General features: G+C 36.9%; 1 protein-coding gene across 5 annotated transcripts; it reads left to right on the forward strand.

The window, feature by feature from the left end:
• Nucleotides 1-37: 37 nt before the first annotated feature.
• Nucleotides 38-21547, forward strand: LOC131699719 (heterogeneous nuclear ribonucleoprotein R-like). Of its 5 annotated transcripts, XR_009308277.1 has the most exons (14): nucleotides 38-952; nucleotides 4990-5159; nucleotides 6287-6405; nucleotides 6847-6954; nucleotides 7695-7808; nucleotides 8113-8289; nucleotides 8516-8651; nucleotides 8982-9187; nucleotides 9412-9561; nucleotides 9817-9938; nucleotides 10196-10734; nucleotides 12448-12511; nucleotides 17392-17492; nucleotides 20836-21547. XR_009308277.1 is itself a non-coding variant. In XM_058997596.1 (13 exons), exons 2-12 carry the CDS (start codon nucleotides 5003-5005, stop codon nucleotides 12477-12479), a joined length of 1860 nt encoding a protein of 619 aa, XP_058853579.1. In that variant the 5' UTR covers nucleotides 38-952; nucleotides 4990-5002; the 3' UTR covers nucleotides 12480-12511; nucleotides 17392-21547. The 5 variants fall into 5 exon arrangements, 3 of the variants coding, with proteins under 3 accessions (XP_058853579.1, XP_058853580.1, XP_058853578.1); XR_009308278.1 differs by lacking the exon at nucleotides 12448-12511; XM_058997596.1 differs by having other exon boundaries at nucleotides 17392-21547.
• Nucleotides 21548-21836: the final 289 nt, after the last annotated feature.

A 21836-nucleotide genomic window follows, 5' to 3' on the forward strand; every position in this document is an offset into this window, starting at 1 on the left:
CTAATCCTCTGGTCAAGATGGAACAAAATGCCATTAATATGCTGTGAATGTGGGGTGTAGTGTTCAAATAATATAGCAGTGCAATTCCAGATTAACCTGTAATCTAACCTGTATAGATATAGACTTTAGGACAGTGTTTTGGTAAGAATTTTTCATTAAGAGGTTGCTGTTTGACATGGCAGTTATGGTAGAAGCATGTTATGTTGGAGCCCCAATAAAAGATCAGGCCCCCTAAATTTAGAGGGCTTGTAAACTAAATCTTCATTAAACTGACTACAGCTCTCTTTCACCCTTTTCCTCCCAGGTTGGTAAAATGATGCATTACTTAAGTACTTTGGTTAAACAAATATTTCAGCCAAAATATGCATGCCTAAATAAAAGTTAATCTGAATGTGCTGGGATGAGGTACAGCATCACCTATATGCTGGGTTTAATTTATTTTATTTTTATATGCTGTGTCCCCCACGTGCTAAAACATTGTATTTTAAGTGTCTTGCCACAGGCATTAGAACATTGGTCGTTCACAGAAATGCTGCTGAATTTGTTTCTCGAAAATGGCCGGCTTGTCCTTTGAGTGGGCGCTACTTGCAAATCTCAGATTCTAATTGGTGGTCTGTTGCAATTGTTTATTTCCATTGGTCTAAAAAACATTCCCGGCTTTGCTTCCCGGTTTGTGTTTGGCTCTCCTCCTGTCTGTTCGCACCGCCCTGTAAGGTAGTGTGGGAGACCCCGTGGCCCAAAGACGTGCGCACGCGCAGACAGGGTCGTGTTGACCGCGAGGAATTTGTGGGCAAGCGTTGTCTGATTCTTATCCCGGGAACACACACACACACAAAAACCACCATAAATCAGTTTAGTTTTAAATAAAACACGTCCGACTCCGTCTTGAAACCAAAATAAAGCCGACAAGAAGTGGCTGTGTCGGCAGCGGAATTTGTAATATACAGCAGCGGTAAGTGTTGGCTGTTGGTGGTATTTTTTTCAGGGGTGGGTGGGAGGGTCTAGGCCCTGAGATGGATTTAAATAAAACGTGTTCTAATAAAGATAAAAACGCGACGACACCGGATGCATGTGAGCATCCGCTTTGTATAATGGTGGTGGAGTAATGCATTGTCTGTATATATATATACGTTTTTTCGTTGTTGTTTTAGTTTGTAGGCCTGTAATGGAATAAAAGGGGCGGGAGCTTTGCTGTATGCTGTCTGCACATAATGTGGAGTTATTTACATTGAAGCAATACCTTGTCCCCTCCCCCAGAGCTGTCAAATTATATATTATTAGTTCAACCGAGTTGCTTGCACTGCGTATCTTACGGTACATAACTTACAAATTTACATTAAAAATGCAGTTGTCACAAACAAACAAGCCTTTGTTAACAATACAGTACCGCATTTAATTTTGCATCTGTATGCATTTGTGCAGGTTGCTTTGCATTTTGTGTAATTTCCTAGTCCCGATACTTATATTTTTAAAAAGCACACGCGGAAGATAAGGTAATGTCCAACATAATGTTGCATGAACTAAGCATAATAAATGCGGTGGCATTAACGGTGACATGTTATATAATATTTTGGGTGGCATTGGGTCCGATGCTTGCTGTGCAACGTTGTCTCTCAGACCTGTTCTGTTTAGTATTGGTATATATTTTCAAACTGCTGTCAAACCTAGCTATATCCAATGCATTTTTTTCTCATTATTATAATTAATTTAGGTTTAGGTAAAAAGACTACCAACTCTGTATACATAGGGCGATTTAATAAAGTAAAAGCTGTGTTAACGTTTAATTAAACACTAATACATGTGTTTGTACTCCACTTTTAATGTGTTTGTACTCAACTTTTAATAGACTTCTTGTGCACTCTGTTAGACTTGTTTACGCTTAAGCATGCCCTTGCTACAACAGTAAATGCAACACTAGACACTGTTCTTTCCTTTGTTAACAAATTATAGTTTTCTATCCAACAACTTTTGTACGGGTCCGGTAGTTCATACTGAAGATACTGTTATATGATACAATATTGAAAACACACCTTTTAAGTGTAATAAATTGTGAGACTATTGTACAGCCACAATGTAAACTGAACTATAACTATTCATTGATGGACAACAAATTATTACACCTCTACCATGTATGAATCTGTTTATTAAGTGCACAATAATGTTACCGACTGATTTTAACCAATGTTAACAGGATGCACTTAAATAGTTTTTTTATATATATATATATATAGTATGAATTTAAGCATGCAAACTAAAAACAATGAATTAAAAATAGCTGCGTAAGTGTTCATTCAAAATGAATAGTATTCCAGTAGCGCAGTTCTTAATTAACTCGATTTGTGTTAGATACAGCACAATCATATTTTAGAATACTGTTGTCATAGCCATAACCCTGCAAGTTCCAATAAAACTCCCCCTTGAGAAATAATAGAAATACATTTTTAAGTACTTCAGTGCAATTATTATTATTATGAAATAAGTAGGTAACACCTTGTTTAAATGTTCTGTCTATTAGGCATGTTTGCATTATTTGCAAAACATTGGAGTGGCTTATGAATAACTAAAGTATTAAAACATGACTAACTAATCAGATTTGAAATACTCATCTGTGACTTGCAGATCACTGACTAGATAAATAATTAATAAACACAGTCAAGTCTTTCTTAATGTTTAAAATACAACTAAAATCAAAGTTTTTTAGATTGGGATTGTCTGACTTTATAACAAGTGTATAGTTTTGGTGCAATTGATAGCTGTGCATTGTAAAGTGTTATTTATCCTACTAAATATTATTCCTAGTTTTACAATGGATGTGCTTTATACAAAGAGTGTTTAATGAAACTCCTCAGTCATGTATTTGGGATCTGTTGAAGGAAGTAAGCACAGGGGCTTGTATGGTGGACTATTTTAGGGAAGGAAGAAAGCAAAAAAAAAATAATTTGAAATCCAATTGCAAGGCTTAAATGTGGTTTATTATGAATTTTACTATGAAAACTTACCATGCTGATGTTAAGTAGGCCTAATGCAAATTTATAAAACATCCTAGCTCCCCCCCCCCACCCACACATCTTGCATTTGTAGTGCAATAACAGTGCAAATTAATGTTTTTCAGAACTTTCATTTAAAAAAAGGAAAGTATGCGTGAACATGGCAACATTTTATTTTGTGTTTTCAATGAATGTGTTTGAAGGGTTAGTTTGTTAAAGCTGGCTTTGCACTAATTTGCTGAGTGGATATTCAGGACCTAAATGAGCCTTGCCTTTGCCCCAGCCTTGATTTATGTGTTGGAATGGATTTGTCCATATGGATTACCTTTATGTTGCGCTTTATCAGTTTAGCTTTTTAGGCATTTGCCAAATGTTTTAAACCAAACTCAGATTTATAATCCACTACATTCATTCACTATATTAAATCTGCTTATTTGTTGCGTGCACAGTTTAATGTAGTACACAATGTACTGTTTTAGCATAGTAGAGTTTAATCACACAATTTCTTAATGCTGCTTTTTTCAAAGCGTGAGTTGGTCTCCGTTGTGAATTGGGTACAGTCAATATGTGTGTTGTGTAAACTGCAGTTGGTTTTGCATGGTTTATACATTTGAATATGGAATCTAACACAAGGTTGAATTTGTTTAAGAATGGGGAATGCGTCACAGGTGTCGATTGTGAGTTAAACTAGCCTCATGTGTAGGGGTCTACTTAAATCGTGGGAAATTTACGTATTTTTCACGGGTATGTTGCGGAATAAAATTAGGATTTCGCGGACCTGTTTAAACATTAAATAAACCAAAGTAGACAGTATTTCAGAGCACTATAAAAGCCTAAAAATAGCGGTACTTGCTTCCTTACTAAAACAGAGTGCTGTCATTTGTTAAAGGCGAGTATGCAGCATCCCCCTGCAGTTGACTTGCCCATACATTGACACTGCACGTCTGCATCCACTAATTGGTTGGAAGATGAGGCAAAGCTTTGCCAAGTTATACAGATGTGGAAATCGATTAGAAACAGCCCAAAAACTCGGTTACACAAGGGTATCTGGCATACTTTAATAAAGTCAATGTATGCAGTACGTTCGTTGTCATGTTATTTGTCCCATCCAATAATTTATTTTATTAGTACCGAGTCAAAATAAAGAAGACGTGGCTATTTGGGTCTAAAATTACAACTGTAAGCAGCAGGTTGAAGCGAGGTGGCTGTGCTGGATCGTTTTAGTACTGATTTAACTTGCAGACAGGAATACTTTTTGTCTGGGCTGACTTTCCAGTTTGGTTTCTGAAAGCTGTTTATTTTACGTTCTGTTCAGCAGCCTCTGTGGTAGCCTTTTGTTTAATATGTGATTCTAAAGTTAAATAGCGATTGATCGTATTTTCTCCAAATACACATTAAGATATGCAAAACAATTACCTCAGTCTGCATGTACAGTTTCTCTGGGAAATATCTTGAAACGATCATCATCCGAAATATACTTTGCTTTTTTTGTCGGCCATTTCTACTATTTTACCTCCAATGCTTAAAACTAGATTTAAGAAAGATAAACCAAAACAATGCAGCACCAACCTTGTCCCACCCCCTACTGCACAGTACAGATCACATAAAAGCAGTAAAGACGCACTGATAGGCTGATTAAAACTTTGTCATTTGAATAGTAAACAAGAACGTTAACTGCTTTGGAGAATTTTTTTGTGTAATTTATGTTATTTGTGGACGTTTTTTGTTTGTTTGTTTTTTGCTTAAGTGCAATGCACACGGGACGGCGAAGGAATAAAAACGGGCTATCTAAACAAGGAAGATACGTAGTTTGCGTCGCTTGCATTGTGCAGTGGTTCATTTAAACGCGGTTTCTTTTTTTTCTCTTCCTCTCAGTACTTGTTTGTATGCATTGTCCCCTAAGAGGTGAATTTCGCGGTGATCCCTCAATTTCACGATTTCCCGCGAAATTGCAATTTAGGTAGGTCCCTACTCATGTGTGTTTTATTTTTGTTCTTCACAGCTTCAGTTGGAGAATGGCTTCTGAGGTGAATGGCAATTCTACCCACGCTAAAGAGGAGGAGGAACCCATGGATATCTCAAATGTAACTCACACAGAGCACTACCAGACACTTATAGATGCTGGATTGCCACAGAAAGTAGCAGAGAGACTTGATGATATTTTTCAAACAGGTATGTTCTTCACACCAGCACAAGGATACGCTGTCTTGCTGTGTGTGGTTATTTGACTATTAATTACATTGTTAACAATTCAGACATAAATGGTATGTAGAAAACGTACTGTGCTTGATCCTATGAGCTCAGTTGTTTGGCTGCTCATACCAATGGGCCAGTCCGTTATCATAGCTTTCCACTGATCTTTGAATCCCTCTTCCTCTTTTTTAATTCTTGCAGGTGTACATTTGTTGTTGCCGCAATGCTTTCTGCTATGACAGGTGTAGTCAACAGAAAAATTAATTACAGATTTTCAAAAAGCATTGTATGTTGAATAGTTTGAGAGGGCTGTCATATGGTATGCTGTGCTCTTCATGCTTCAGTTGAGAGATGCATTTATAACTGAAAAAACAAACAAAGCAGAATTTAGCTTGTGTATTAGCCTGGGGCTTGTTTCTAAGCAGAAAACCTCTTAAAATAGAACAAGAAGGAAAAAAAAACTGATAATACAAAACTGCCTTTTTTACATTGTCAAACATCACATAGAGTATAATGCCTCAAACATGGCATGGTGGGCGGCCCCTTAGTGGCTCACCTAGCAAAGGCACCGGCGAGCGATGTGCTGGGTTAGTCTCATTGGAAGCATTACTGTGCAAATTTTTATCGTCCTAACCTTTTTCCCAGCAGAACAAAAGTTTATTAGAATTAGGCCCTTGGTGCTACTTAGATTTAGTCTTTTAATCAACAATTAAAATGTGTTCCTCGACCTTTTGAAATTCCTGCAAGTACAGTTCTAGTTTTTGCTTGACATTGAAAGTTATAGTACGACATGGAGTTTTAACAATGAAGTAGCCCTTTCCTTCCATTGAAGCTGCTTTTAATATAACAGGACAGTAATCATACTAGCATCCTGGTTTTTAAATGTGGGAGAGTGGTTAGGAAACTACAGTGGTAAGACTTTAAATCTTGATACATGGTGCACTGGTATTATGTTTTGTAATGTTTTTATGATAGTTTGCAGATTATGATTCTAACAAGTCGTAGTTTGCAGAATCACACAAATTTACACTACAGAGAAATAATTTAAAAGTCATACATCGCTTGTTGCATAATAAATACCACTCCCATGGCTGTGTAATTCCCAGGGTTGGTGGCATATGCTGATCTAGATGAGAGGGCCATTGATGCTCTAAGAGAGTTTAACGAAGAAGGGGCCATGTCTGTGCTGCAGCAGTTTAAAGAAAGTGATCTTTCGCACGTACAGGTGAGGAGGAACTCCCCCAAGGTACCATATTCCTGCAGCTGATGATTGCACAATGGAGAGATTTGGCCAAAACACGTTGTACAGTAGTATGTAATGTGAGATTACAGAGAATGTATAAACTTGGGCCTGAGGCAAAATGATAAATGTGCTGCTCTTTATAATCTTCAGAACTGATACCAGGAGAGAGAAGGCGTACGTTTATCTCTCTGTGTTCTATTTTTTGTTATTTTCCTTAGAACTATTCTGGTACACTGAGCTGTTAATATATAGCCTAATGAATATACAGTACCTTAATGTTTGTAATAGGAAATACATTTTGTGCATTTTACATTCTCATACTTTTTAAATGCGTGTTCAATATTTATGGAACGTTTTAGTTTTATAACTGCACAAAAGGGTATCAATTTTTATACTGAACCGTAATTCTTATATGTGTTTCAGAATAAAAGTGCATTTTTATGTGGTGTTATGAAAACTTACAGACAGCGGGAGAAACAAGGGAATAAGGTACAGGAATCAACAAAAGGGCCAGATGAGTCAAAGATTAAGGTAAGAGTTTATACTGTAGCTGGTTCAATAAAGCACATTATTATGCTTCATATAAAAACAAGTGTGAAGTTGCTATAAGCTGCTGTTGCCCTTACAACGAAACCTTTATCTATATTAGTGGCAGCTGATATAATTGAGGAGCCAGTATGAGTGTGTATGTCTGGTTATCAAAATCTGCATAGAATGTGCATCTCCACCTGTTTTTACATTGTACGCTTACATTGTTCAGTACAAGTCATTGATCTAGAAAGAAATAGATAGACCAAAGACCAAAGTTGTTCTTACCACTTATTACTTTTGTAAAAAGCATTAGTGAGACTTAACGCTAAAACCTATGTGGCCTTTTCTGTGAAGAAACTGGTCCTTTACCACAATGGAAAATTACCTGATTTTAAGCAGCTGTCAGAAATGCAGTTAAACTAAAGGTATTGCTTTATATTGCTCAAACAACTAGCCCCTTTTTGTTAGCAACAACGAGATTTTGATTTAAAATATTCAGCTAGAGTGAAATAGAGGTAGATGCAGTAGTGGAGATATTACATGGGTTTAGTACAGGTTATCACGTCATAGATTAAACATGCTTATTTAATGATAGAATTATATGTGATGGAAGGCAACTACAAGACAAAAATACTGTACGTTCTGTGATTATATTGAGTGTAATTGATGCAATGCAAGTGCAGAGAGTATCTTATGGGTTGCTTATTGTGTTTTTTGTTGACTGATTGGGTGTTTTCCAGGCATTGTTGGATCGGACAGGGTACACCCTGGATGTGACCACAGGACAGCGGAAGTACGGGGGCCCTCCACCCGAAGAGATATATTCGGGACAACAGCCAGGAGTTGGAACAGAGGTTCGTTACTCGCTTTCCAAATTTCTATAGCTGGTTTTACCTGTTGCATTCTTATTTTAACCCTCTAAATAAACCCACAGTTACTACAATGAGAGGCCAGTCAGCATTTGTCCTGTCTATGTAGGAGAAAGATCCAAATAAATTGGAGTGGGCATAAAAAAGACCAACCCTCAATATTTTCAATAAAAAAACAAACAGTTATGAACAGAATACAGCTACATTTCGCAGAACATAATATATATACAGTAGCTTTCTGTAAAAAAAAAAAAAAAAAGTCCCTAAATTCTTTATTTCTTATTTGCAGGTGTTCGTTGGGAAGATTCCACGAGATTTGTACGAGGATGAGCTAGTACCTCTCTTTGAGAAAGCAGGCTCTATCTGGGATCTGCGGCTTATGATGGATCCATTATCTGGTCAGAACAGAGGATATGCATTCATCACATTTTGCAACAAAGACGCAGCACAGGAGGCTGTCAAACTTGTAAGAAATCATACATTTTTAAAAAATACATTTACGGTTCTTCAAGATGCATTTTCCCCCGTATACAACTATGAGAGAGGTTTTAAAAAAAAACATTTACAAAAAGATCTTTCTGAGGCCCGTTACCAAATCTATAAAATGAATAAAATAAGTTTCTTGACTATTGTAAGCTCTTGTGCTCTTAACTTGGGGGATTTGTTTTTCCCCCTGAACCTTTTGTTTTTAGTGTGATAACTATGAAATCCGGTCTGGTAAATACCTGGGTGTCTGCATCTCTGTTGCAAACAATCGGCTGTTTGTTGGATCAATTCCAAAGAACAAGACCAGGGAAAGCATCTTGGAAGATTTCAGCAAAGTCACAGGTTAGAGAAAGATGAGTCCTTCCTTGCTACTGTCCTTACTGTGGTTTTGTTTTTGTACCATTTGGTATATTTCTATTCATAGGACAGCTAGAAATGCAAGGAAGGACAGATATTTTTTCTTCATTATCTCTTTTTTTGGAGAAATGTATACTTGTCTTCTAAGCAACTATGAGGCATTGCCTTTTGGTCTTATTTAAGTTCAGGTATTATCTTTATTTACATTTTTTCAATTAGATTTTCACGTGTCATATTATGGAGATTCATGTGTGCATGGAATTGTGTTGGGAGGTAAAACATTTTTTTGACCTTTTTACCCCCTGCTTTTTCCAGAGGGTCTTGTGGATGTGATTCTTTACCATCAGCCTGACGACAAAAAGAAAAACAGAGGCTTCTGTTTCCTCGAATACGAAGACCACAAATCTGCAGCCCAGGCAAGACGCAGACTCATGAGTGGGAAGGTCAAAGTATGGGGCAATCCGGTCACTGTCGAGTGGGCTGACCCTGTTGAGGAGCCAGATCCAGACATTATGGCTAAGGTATGTATTGTGGGGCAGGGACTTGAACATTTTTTTGATTTCCATATTATAAGGACCTAAAGATAGTAACTTCATGTATGATTCTCGTCGTCAAGTTCCGTTACATTCCAGTTGAGTGTTTTCACATTTGGTCCACCTTTGATTACAGGTGTTGTCCAATTAGAAATGGAAAATACATACAGAAAAAGTGTGAGATATGCTAATGTCACCTTCTTGTCTATCAGGTCAAGGTTCTCTTTGTAAGAAATCTAGCTACCCCTGTAACTGAGGAACTCCTGGAGAAGACTTTCTCTGAATTTGGGAAGTTGGAGCGTGTGAAGAAACTTAAAGACTATGCTTTTGTTCATTTTGAGGACAGGAATGCTGCAGTGAAGGTTTGTACAAATATTTAAAGTAATGACATTTGAACAGTTTGCAAAAGCAAGATGGCAACACATTTTAGCATTAGCATGTGCTGTGAAATATATTTGCTTTATATGTGTGGCAGGGATTAAAAGTAATAATCATACAGAGGAAAAAGGGAAGTGCAATATCAATATTTGATAAGATAACATCTGCTGTCATTTTCTATTCTGCTGATAGTTGTGCTATTTAAAGCTCTGTTTGTAAATAATTAAATACCATTCCAGGCTATGCAGGGAATGAATGGGAGAGAACTAGAGGGAGAAGAAATTGAAATAGTCCTTGCGAAACCCCCTGATAAGAAACGAAAGGAGCGCCAGGCTGCCAGACAGACTACCAGAAACACAGGGTAAGCCCTGGCTACAGACACCCAGCTCAAAGAACACTGCAGTTGAACAGATCAGAAAATGTGCCTATAGTGTGTAACTGATTCAAACATTTTCTAAAACATTTGTTTACTAGTTTTACCCTACCTAATAGCAACATGAACAATGTATCAACGAGGAGTTTTGTCAGTGTATTTGGTGGTGACGTAGTTAGTTGGTGGTGGTGCATAGGTATGCTTTCCAGTTTCCACTCTCAACATTTACCTATATATTTTTTCAGGTATGAAGATTATTACTATTATCCTCCGCCACGCATGCCCCCTCCTGTTAGAGGCAGAGGTAGAGGAGGGAGAGGTGGATATGTGTACCCTCCAGATTACTACAACTATGAAGAATACTATGATGATTACTATGGATGTGATTACCATGACTACCGTGGTGGCTATGAAGATCCCTATTACGGTTACGATGATGGCTATGCTGTTCGAGGAAGAGGCAGCCGAGTTAGCAGGGGTCCCCCCCCTCTCCCCAGGGGCCGTGGGGCTCCCCCGCCACGAGGCAGAGTCGGCTATTCCCAGCGAGGGGCCCCCATGGGAGCCCCACGGGGGGGCAGAGGTGGCAGAGGGGGTCCATCCCAGCAGCAGAGGGGCCGCGGTGTGAGGGGAGCCAGAGGGAACCGCGGAGGGAACGTAGGGGGAAAGAGGAAGGCAGATGTGTACAACCAGCCGGATTCCAAGCGCCGCCAGACCAACAACCAGCAGAATTGGGGCTCCCAACCCATCGCTCAGCAGCCTCTCCAGCAGGGTGGCGACTATTCTGGTAACTATGGTTACAATAATGACAACCAGGAGTTTTATCAGGATTCTTATGGGCAACAGTGGAAGTAGACAAAGTGAGGGCATTGGAAAAAAAGGAGGTTGGCAACAACTTGATTGGCTCTTAAATTACTTCATCCTGCAAAAAAAAAAAAAAAAAAACATAACAAAATGTAATAAATTGGCTTAAACTCTTCACCGTTCAAGTTTCGATTGGCTGCAGTATGTATTGGGCTGAAGATGAGAATCACTATATGTGAATATACACATCTTATTTACTTATTATCCTTTTTCCTTTCCTTGTGTTACTTGGGACATTTCTGGCTTTAAAAACATGACAGTAAAGTGCTTATATTTTATTTTTTGTTTGTATTTTTTTTTAAGGCTACAGTTTAACATTTAAAAGGTGGACACTCATTTCCAAAAAGTTTGGGGAGACATTTTAATCATGCTTATCCTGCAGGAATCAAACGTTTCTTTTTCTCCCTTCAGATTTGTGATAGACTGCCATAGGGATTTGCTTGTACATAAAGGCCTAAAGCTAGTGCTTTATTCTCAATGGTTTAAAGAGATGGGGGGCGGGGGGGTTCCAGTTATGAAAGAAAAAAAAAAAAAAAAAGACCGTTTTTTTGTATTGGGAATTAACGGAAAATTGTATGTTTTAGCATTTGTAGAAGTAGGTTAATTGTGTTTTTTAAACTGTTCTAACTTCAAACCTTTTTTGCAAATCTGCCCAAGAGAATTTGGTTTGGCTAAACTATAAGAGACGTGGCAATCTGTTCTTTGATGTGATTGTATTTATAACTTGTTCTTGTTACATTTCAATAAAACTAAAAAGTACATCATTCAATAATCGGCTATTTCTATGAAATATTTAATTCAATTGTGACATCTGAAAGGACCTTATTTGAATGAAAAATTGTATGTGACTGCTATAATCAAACAATGCTTTAAAAGAAGAACAAATATTGAAAACAAATGTTTTAAATAATAATGGCAAAAATGAAGTAGTAATTGTTTTTAAGACACCAAATTATTAGAAGGGCAGTTCATTTTGGTTTTATTGTGTCTCTTTGAATCAGCCATTTTCCCCCCCCCAAAAAAAAGGTTTATTAAACTGAAATTATGGAGATAAAAGGCCCAATGCCATCATCCATGTCATTAAAACTAGATGGGATAAACCTTCCCAAACTTGAAATTTATATCTGACAAAAGTTTAACCCGCTGATTGCCAGTGTAATTTTATAATTTTATATTTGTATCCTAGTGTATTGTGCTGGAGAATAGACAAACGCAGAGCAAGTAAAATTAAATCTTAAATTGATAGCTCTGAAAATCTAGCAAGAAACTGTTTATTGGGATCTTTATGCAGAATAAGTTTATTTATTGAAAACAGTGATTTTTAGCTTATTGAGATAGAACATTTGATGAAAGACGAGCAGGTACCCAAAACAATGGGTACATCTAGTGGGCAATACAGACAAGTTTGCAGGATTCTGGATTACACACTCCTGGGAAACCAAAGGGTTAAACTTCTTAGAGATAAAGCATGTCTTTACAAACAGAAATGAAATGCATATCCGCTTTTAAGATTTTTTTTCTTTTAATATTTGTTTTATCATCTTTTCTCTCCTGGTGGACCTTTTGGTTTATTTTGTTTTCTTTTTAAACTTTTGTTCGGTTTTTTAAGTTTCTCCTTTTATTCCAAATTACCCAGGTGAAGAAGCGGCATCTCCAGCGATAGAGTGAGGAACACATCACAGCTGTGTTCTTCATGAAGGGTGAGCTTGGTTTCAACTCTTCACGACTAACTGGAGGGGTTTCTTCCTCTGGGGTTTATGGCACTGCTTTCATTTTTTGGATGTTTTGCTCAGTACAAGGATTGAAATACCTGTATTGTGAGGAAAGCTGGACCACCACTTATCCATCACTTTCCCAGTATGTCTGCAACTAGTGTTTATGGCAAGTTGACCAAACTGCCATAAAGAAAAATAATCAGAAGTACTTGGTCAGTTTTTGATATAGCCAGGCTAATGAGCATTTCAATCCTTCAATCAGTTTAAGATACAGTACAGGGTAGACAACAAGCAACAGAGAGTAAGCGTTTTATTTACTGAGCAAAACATCAAGAACAGTTCAGTCCTCAGATGAAGACTTCAGTTATGAAGCATCCCCAAACAGTATAAAAACCTTATTTAAAACGAAAGGTTATTATAGAATGGCAGGCAAGTACAGCTGTAAGCCTTCTTACAGTTGGTGCACGCACTGCCTAATATATTTATATTTGGGTGCAGAATTGCGGATGGATGTCTTGAAGGGAATCCGTGACCCTCGGACACAAATAGCAGGCTGGCGCAAATTTTGTAAAATAGTCACATCTGCAGGAGACGGTGCTCTGAACTGCAACATGTTGTTAAGGTTGGCCCTAAGCACAACTGTTAACACGTTGTAGTCCACTTAAGACTGTTATATGTGTTTGCGGATTTCTATTGGATGTATTAAAAAAAACGTTCCCCAAGTCCTGCAGTCAGGACCATCGCGCTTGATACCCTGGGAGGGCAAACTTCAAGGTTAAACAACAAAGAACATGCATTTCTTCCAGTTTGTTTGGCAGCAGTCCACTGTGTTCTGTTGTTACTGGTAAAAAGGATTTTCCCAGCCTGAGAAGATTGATTCAGCACTGAGTTGAGCCTCATGGCTCTTCTTTTACATTTCTTAAATCTGAGGACTAACCAGTTCCATGTATTTGCTGGTACAATTGGCACCAAACCTGTGCATTACATTACTTGGACGGACAACCCGATTGATCATTGATCATGATCGGGCACCGGCTATTGTATAGGGTGGATATGCCAATACATGTAAAAGTTATATATTTATTTTATTTATATTGTGATTATATCATTTAGCTAGATAAACAATATTTTGTTGATCTAATTTATAGTATGGTGAGCAAGATAATGTGTCTACTGTCATGATTCATCACTGTTTATGTAATTTAGAATAGACCTACATTTGAATTACTCGCTCTATTATTCTGTTATAGTATATGCTTATTTTGCATGTTTTATAATTTTAGCAGTAACGTCTTTACAGTGTTCATAAAACTAAAAAAAAGATGATACAGTACTGTGTATGGATGTAAGGGCTGCACCAAAATTTTTTTTAATACATTGCAAAAACCAACTTTTACCAAATTTTGTAATCTCCCATACTGTGGAGTGCATTATTTCATTATTTGTAAGTACTTTTTGGATGGAATATATTGTCAGTCAGGATTCCAGACAGGGTTTTTTCTCTGTGCAGGTAATGTCCTGTGAGGTAGATCCATTCTGTAATACTAAAGTCAAGTTTTAGTTTTTGCCCTTTTTAATGACTTTCTTCAAGTAAACATAGTGTGAAGCATGAGGGCTCCAGTAAATATAAAAACCTGTGCCTGGGCAATATAATCCTTTATGAATACAACTTTTTTTATATCAACTACCCATGCTAACTAAATTCCTATACTAAAGCTGGCTTATCAGGAACGTGTCTACAGAGGTAGAACTAGACTTTTCTTCATAAAATAACAAATAAATGCCAGCTGTGAGGACAAACTTGGGTATCATTCTAAAACCCATAATGAAACAAGTTCTTTATTCTCTCACTATTCAAATTCTTCGAAAACTCTGACCAGAACCTATTTGCATACATATTTCTATCAAACAGCTATTAGCCTGTTTTTAATTATATAAACATGCAATATTAAAGGTTAATACTAGCCATTCTTCTGTCATATTTCAACCAAAAGGATTCTCTATAAAGATCTGGTGATACAAATAGATCACAGTAAAGGTCAAGTTTACAGATTCATTATTTTCTACATAGGACTTGGCATGATTCATTTTAAACCCCTTTTATCTGTATGGGAATGTGAAAAACTTGGTGCTAGTCATATTGGTACAGAAAAAAAAAAAAAAAAGAACAATGTAGATGGTGAGAATCTTTATTGAACCAGCATATATCATAAATTCAAGAGTGTCACATGAATAGACCTGTTTTGAAAGCTTGTGCTTTGAACTTGTATATTGGTCCAATGGTTACCAGCATTTAAAAATAATAAAAAATTGGCAAAGTATTAAATGTTTTGCAGTTCAGACATGCTCCCACCCAACAATAACTTTATCACGAGATGGAATAGAAAGCTCTTTATGAATATACTTCAGTTAAACTGACTTCCCCTTGAGGTCTTTGCTTGCTTGGGATGGTCAGTGACCACTGTGCTGCCAGCACAAGCCCCTGTTTAACAACCACTGATAGGTGGTAAGAAATCTCTAAATGTTTAGGTCACCTCTTGGATTCGGGCTGTTATATGATAAAAAAAAATAAACTCACAGTGCATGCAGTGTGTCAAAACGTTACTGCAAACGTGTTTGTCCTGCTAGCCCAGACACATAAAAATAACCACATTAAAGAATACAAAACCACTTCTCACCTTATGCAAGAAAATGTACTATTCAAAAGGATTTGCAAGAATTGGATTGGAAAGAAACATTACATTTCTTAAATAAACAATGAATAAAACAACTAAACCTTCAATGCTTTTGAAGATTTTTTAGAAGATAATTAGTTTAGTTTTTTCCCCCTATTTATCAATCAGTCTTAGTCTCTTTTATTTTTGCAAGTGAATACTGTGAATAGGTGAATAAATCTGAGCTGTGGTGCTTGCACAGACCTTTAGTGAATCTAAACTGAGGGTTTATGTGTTCTGAAAAGGTAAGTGTCAACTTTTTTTATTTTTCCGTAACAGGTGAAAGTGTTTTCCTCTTTGGTTTAATTATTGTTTAGTTAGTCCAGTAAAAGGTGTCACATCTCCTTCTCTTTTTCTATCCTCTTTGGTTATCAATCGCACATCTGTCCTGGCTCTGCCCCTTTGTCAAACCTACTAGCAGTTCACATCAGTGTTGATCTTTTTATTTTTAAGTTTACCCCTGTGTTGGTTAGTAATATGGTTTTGTAACATACATAGAGGGATAACCGTGTAATATTTTCATGTTTTTTGTGCATGGAAAATAGCTTGTTTGAATTGTGATGGCCATTTTTATTTGTGCATTACTGTAATCTATTTACTGGGCTATTCTCCCACGGTTGTTGCTGCTATGTAGTTTAGTGTGGTCAGCCTTCCAGGTATACATTATATAAACCAGTATGTATCAATCTTTATCTTGTCAGTCACCAGCAATTGCAACAGATTCGGTTCAGTTTGATAATCACCAAATGCTAATCAAATACTGGGTTTGCTGTAATTTGGCCCTTGTCTGAAAAACTAAACAGAATCTATTCTCATGTTATAAATAGATTAACTCCATGTGCATACATGATTTAAGACTTTGCTGAATCTATTAAAGAGCTGGCATATGCATGCACATTTTATCATATATTTTTTTCTTTAAAAATTGAAAATGGATTTGTATTCATTCAGTCCCTGATGTTACATCGCTATGAGAAATAATCTGATACTCTTCAGAGTATTGAATACGTATAGTGCAGATTGTCACTAAAAAGGTTGCTTGTAAGTAGTTTAAAAAAAACAGTTGTGCAGTAAACACATTGCACTGATAATACCAATCTAAATTGAGGTAGACCAATACTTTTAAAAACAGCAAACTTAAGTGGTACTGGGTTCAATACTGTGGAAGATGGAATTAATTGAAATGTATTTTCTTCTACAACAGGTATTGGAATACAAACTTTTTTACTGCAATTTTTCTTAATTTATACATTGGAATGCATATTTTCATTAAAACCTGTTATTGTTGGAAAACTATAAAAAATAATAATAATTGCCCTCCCATTTTTGTCAATTGGCAGAACCCAGCTTGAAAAAAAGCAAAACAATCTTGGACCTGTTTGATCACTCATGCACTGTACTCACATACATTGTTTACAGACCATATGCTGGGTGCTTTTTCATACATATTTCATCAAATTTTACATGATGACATAAAAAGAATCCTGAACATAAAGTGCCCTCAATTTCTTACCCCGTCAAGTAAGCATGTCACAGACATTTAATTTGATCATTTTCAGTAGAAGACATCAAAACTTAGAGTACAATGTCGAGATTGTTCCAAGTAATACTAATATTATGACAAGTGCCATATTCCTAATTTCAGTAACAGATCCTGCATTAGAATGGGAAATGATGTCCATAGAACATTCCCTAGTGTTTCATTGTACAGTAAAATTGGCAAGTTCAAACTGGCAGCCCTTTGGGTGTTGACATAAAAGATTGACCCAAATCCAGTTCCTTGTATGACTCGCATCCAAGAACTTCGAGAAACATAAATTCAGTCACTGCCTGGTTTCTGTTTGTTAATGAAATGCAGAAACAGTTCGACCGCAGTGAGAAAAAAAAACAAAAAAACATTTTATTGTTTGACTGGTCAAGACAAATTGTGAGTGATGTAATCTACGTATATGCTGAAAGCAGAAAAAATGATCCAATATAGTTTAAATGCTTTGACACAGAAATCCATGTGCTGTTTCCAGCTCTCTTGGTTTACAACAAAAAAATCCAGCAAAAAAGAAAAATCTGATTTTCAGATGACTTCCAAGAAGTATGTAAGTATTTAATTTTTGTGTTTTAACTCCTTCCTTTTGTCACCTGACTATCTATCAGGGAAGCGTGCTTGAAGCTGCCCTGCCCTGACCTGACCTGACATGTCATGATGTCGGCTTGCTAGGTGGGGTCTGTGATGAAGACAGACTATGGACACCAGGGTAAGAATGGATTTTGAATGTCTTTTTTTTCCCCTTGCCAAGGTATACTTATTAATGTAAGTAAACAAAAACAAATAATTTGGCATTTTTATGCTTCAAATTCCAATTCTATCAAAAATGATAAAGGAATATTATATATAGGGATTGTATGGGGTGCTACAAGATGATATCCACTTTACGAGGGGTCAGAGTTCGCCAGCCGCTCTGTCCAGCACTTCATGAAAATCAGCTTGTATCTTACATAGCACCCTATACTATATTCTTATATATATATACAGTAGTCAAATAAGAATGTACATTGAATGAAAACTACAGCAATGGTTAAATATAGACTAAATATGTTTCGATCAAACATTACGAACATTTGCCGCAGACTTGTCTACAAGGCACGCTTGAAAAGAAAATACAAGCCAACTAGGACTTTTCATGTTGATGTAATAGATAGCACAGTTAAATAAAGTAATTTACCTCACTTGCACAGTAGGCTATAAATAGGGCTTGAGGTTTTCAGGTTTTATTTTTGATCACATGACGTCCCTTTAAACTTATTTTGAGCCGATTCTGTTTTTCCTCATTAAACTCAGAAAAGCTGTTAATTACAAAACAATGTCACTTGTTTTTACCTTCATATCTTGACTGAGACTGATTCTGTTTCACTCATTTAACAGAGTTGTCTTGATATATTTTCTTGTCAGCATAAAATACCCAGTACAGAGTGTATTCATCCATGATTTGTAACAAAGAAAAAATATGCAGTCGTCTCTGGCTAAGACAGAGATGACCACCGGACACAATATGCCAAGGCCAGTAACGATATCAAGTAATAAATACAAATGTATTTGTCACTTATGCCATGACGCACGTGCATCAGCATATGAAAGGAACAGAATAAGTACGAGATAAACAGTAGGCAAGTGTCTGTTAATAAACTATAATAATAAACTAACAGTCAAACTAACAGTAATAAACTAACTGACAAACTAAATTAACAAAGCACTCCTACAGACAGTAAAAATGCAACAGTGACTATAACAGGAATTATGAAGAGGAGAATTCATTTTTATAACAATCGTTATAAGCAGCATCCCTACACATGTTAAAAATGCAGCAGCAGCTCCAGATTACTCTTGCGATGACAAGTCAGTTTTGAAAAGATTGAATAAACCATTTGAATTTGAGTTTTATGATGATGAGTTATTGGGTTGCAAAACAAAATCTCTATCGGTGCCAAAAGGGTGTTCTTTTAAACGACATTCCAAAGTTTACAATGGGAAAATTCAGTTTCATCACAAGGTTGTTCCCTAAGCTGAAGTGTTGTCTTCACAGCCACTATTGCAGAAACCTATCATCAAAGCTGTTTACAACCAGTTGATAATGTACTCCTAAAATCCATATTAGTTACAATACAATAAATAAACAGTGCTTAAGAGGCCTTTATATTATAAGCTGTTTTCCTACCAAGGCAAATCACAGCAGTGTGCTCTTGCAAACAGTTATACTCATAGATCTATTTATAGCCAGTGGGTGGGTGTTTCAGTCTGCTGTAACAGTCTACTGTTGGGCATGTTTCGTTCCCCTGCCGTTACGAAGGTGTGTTCAGATTGCAAATCAATCCAACAAAAAAATGTATATTTAAGGTATGTGCAAAGCAAGCTTGTGCCCCCAAATTAACTAGTTGTTTGGTTCTAGGGGCACATAAGGAGGCTATGTGGTCCAGTGGTTAAAGAAACGGGCTTGCAACCAGGAGGTCCCCGGTTCAAATCCCACCTGAGCCACTGACTCATTGTGTGACCCTGAGCAAGTCACTTAACCTCCTTGTGCTCCGTCTTTTGGGTGAGACGTAATTGTAAGTGACTGCAGCTGATGCATAGTTCACACACCCTAGTCTCTGTAAGTCGCCTTGGATAAAGGCGTCTACTAAATAAACAAATAATGAGGAACAATTTTGGCCTACACAAAAAGCAAGTCAAGTTGAATTGCTTTCAGCCAAAAACAGAGTCGCACGCACGCACGCACACAGACACACACACACGCTATTGCTTGGTTGTCAGGGTAAAGCCCGGAGGTGTCTTCTGAGCGAAAATTCAGGCTTGGCAAATCTAAGACACATTTGCTTCTGATAGAGTACCAGGCTGATGTAAATCATCCAGTTTCAGACTGTCTCGCCAGTGTCACATATGGTCCTGAGTTACGGGCTGCTGGCCCACACAGCATTGATCAAATGGTTTCCTGGACGTGCTAGAGATTGACATCTGGTATGACTGTTAACAAGGAGCACAGCTTCTCAAGGCTAGGCTTACTTGTATAACATGCTAAATATTTATAATAAATAAACCAATGCAACTCAAGCTGTTGCATAAATAAGCTTCTGTAATACAGTGCACATTTAGAGGAGTACAACAGTCATTACCTTACAGTAGATACCCTCACACTGTATCTTCTGCTTAGTTTGAAGCAGCAGGAACACTCGACTTGTCAGCTGTCGCTGTAAATGATCTTGTTATGAACAAACCTGTCATGTATGAAGTACAGTGTATCCATGTCGCTTAAACAAAGCTGATTTACAGAAGCCATATTATAGGCTTGCATGTGAAGCATAATACATGTCTGTGGTACCAAGTCCTGCCTCTTTGGTAAAATAATTTGAGAGACATTGCGGTCATGGTATTTGACATCTCAGCCCACAGCTCAGTAACCCAGAGCAGATGACCAGCATTTAATGCAATGCAGCAACCACGTTCGACAGCAACAAAACAGACCTGAGGTGTATTCAGTTGATCTCAACAGTGAAACTGTTTAGGTCATTACAATAGGATCCTTGGTCTACCAAGGTTAAGCAAACCAACATCTTTTAACTGCATTTGAGGCTCTCCTTTTGTCTTTTAAAAGTATGCAATACCCCAGAGATGGTTCTTGATTAATTTGGATCTACCAAATGATAGTAATCCTCTTCCACTGCTTTTTAACCCTTTCTGCTTTGTCAGAGACATTTGACATCACCAAGCGGAATACAGTATAAACGAATGGCTATGAATCAGCTTATGATCCAGTTCAGAGCATGCCTCTTGATGGATCTGCAGAGTAGCCCATAGAAATGGCTGCTGATGGCTGTGCTAGTATAAAACAGTCAGTAGTCTGTCTGTTGAGCTAAATGAATAGATCCCCCACTGATAGTTCAGATATTTTCTAGCTGTCTGTGATGTATATAGGTTTCTATGAAAAGAGGCTAGTGCTACTAGGTATTGAAATGCATGCCTGGGGAAAACAGGATATTTGAGAAAGTGTACCATAATATACGTATATCCTTCTGTACAGCTAAACAGATTTAATTATTACCGTTTAGCAAAGCTTCCCTTCCCATGCATAGCAGAAGAGCGGGACAGCATGGTGTGCTGACGGTGCTGCCCCCTTGTGGTGGTACTCTTCCATGACCTTTGGGGAATATGCTGATTGTTGCTGACATCACTGACAGGTGGGCTCAAAAGATTTCTTTATTTTTTTTTCCATGTCTTTATTTATTACAGACTTTCTTGATTCCACATCTTTTAGACACACTAGTTTATATTGTTTTAGTGCAATAAATGTAAAGAAATCTGAAGTGTACATGACAACTAAAATGTATTTCAAATCCAGGTGTGGAACAGAAGCACATTTTTAGAACACTCCCGACAGTAACAACAACTTATAACTAATTGTAATTTCGAAACAATAACAAACTGAATTCAATATAGAAATGAAGTTTATTTGAAATACAAAATTATATATATGAATTAAATATCCTAAATTAACTTAATGCATTATACTTTATAGATATTCACTGGGGATATTTTATTCAAGAAAACTGAAAGTGAAAAAAAAAAATTAATAATAAAACTTAGTCTGGGTTTAATGGTCTTATAGGTATATAAAGTCATAGCTTTGTAGCAGCTCTGGTAGTTACTTAATCCAGCAAAGTAATTTTGTTAAACGTCTTTAAGGTTTTTCATGTATAAATAAAGTGTGTTTGTTTCAAACAAGTCTGGACTTTTTATTTAATCTTAATTCCATTTGTGATTTTTTTTTGTAAATGTATGTGTTTTATTGTGATGTGTCAAAATGTGTACAGGCAGAGGATATAGGTGAATGCAGTGGTTGCTTACAGACAGTGGGGCCTATTTAAATGATTTAAACAACGTAGGATGCAAATACTGCTACTGAAGGAAGTTCATGATAGGTAGGTGTTTGAGGCTGGTGGCAGTCACAGTTTCTTTTTACACATCTTATCCAATTCTTTACCACACGTTATTGCAATGGCAGAAAGGGTAGCATTTAAAGCAGTGGTGTATGCACTTGTATTAACAAAAA

This window comes from Acipenser ruthenus, chromosome 23, assembly GCF_902713425.1.
Source record: "Acipenser ruthenus chromosome 23, fAciRut3.2 maternal haplotype, whole genome shotgun sequence".
NCBI lineage: Eukaryota > Metazoa > Chordata > Actinopteri > Acipenseriformes > Acipenseridae > Acipenser > Acipenser ruthenus.

Bases quoted from the DNA above. Each gene is read 5' to 3' on its own strand.
- LOC131699719 (XM_058997595.1), top strand. From the start codon at position 5,003: ATGGCTTCTGAGGTGAATGGCAATTCTACCCACGCTAAAGAGGAGGAG. The intron at 6,955-7,694 runs GTAAGAGTTTAT...GGTGTTTTCCAG, and splicing joins CAGATGAGTCAAAGATTAAG to GCATTGTTGGATCGGACAGG. The intron at 9,188-9,411 runs GTATGTATTGTG...CTTGTCTATCAG, and splicing joins ATCCAGACATTATGGCTAAG to GTCAAGGTTCTCTTTGTAAG.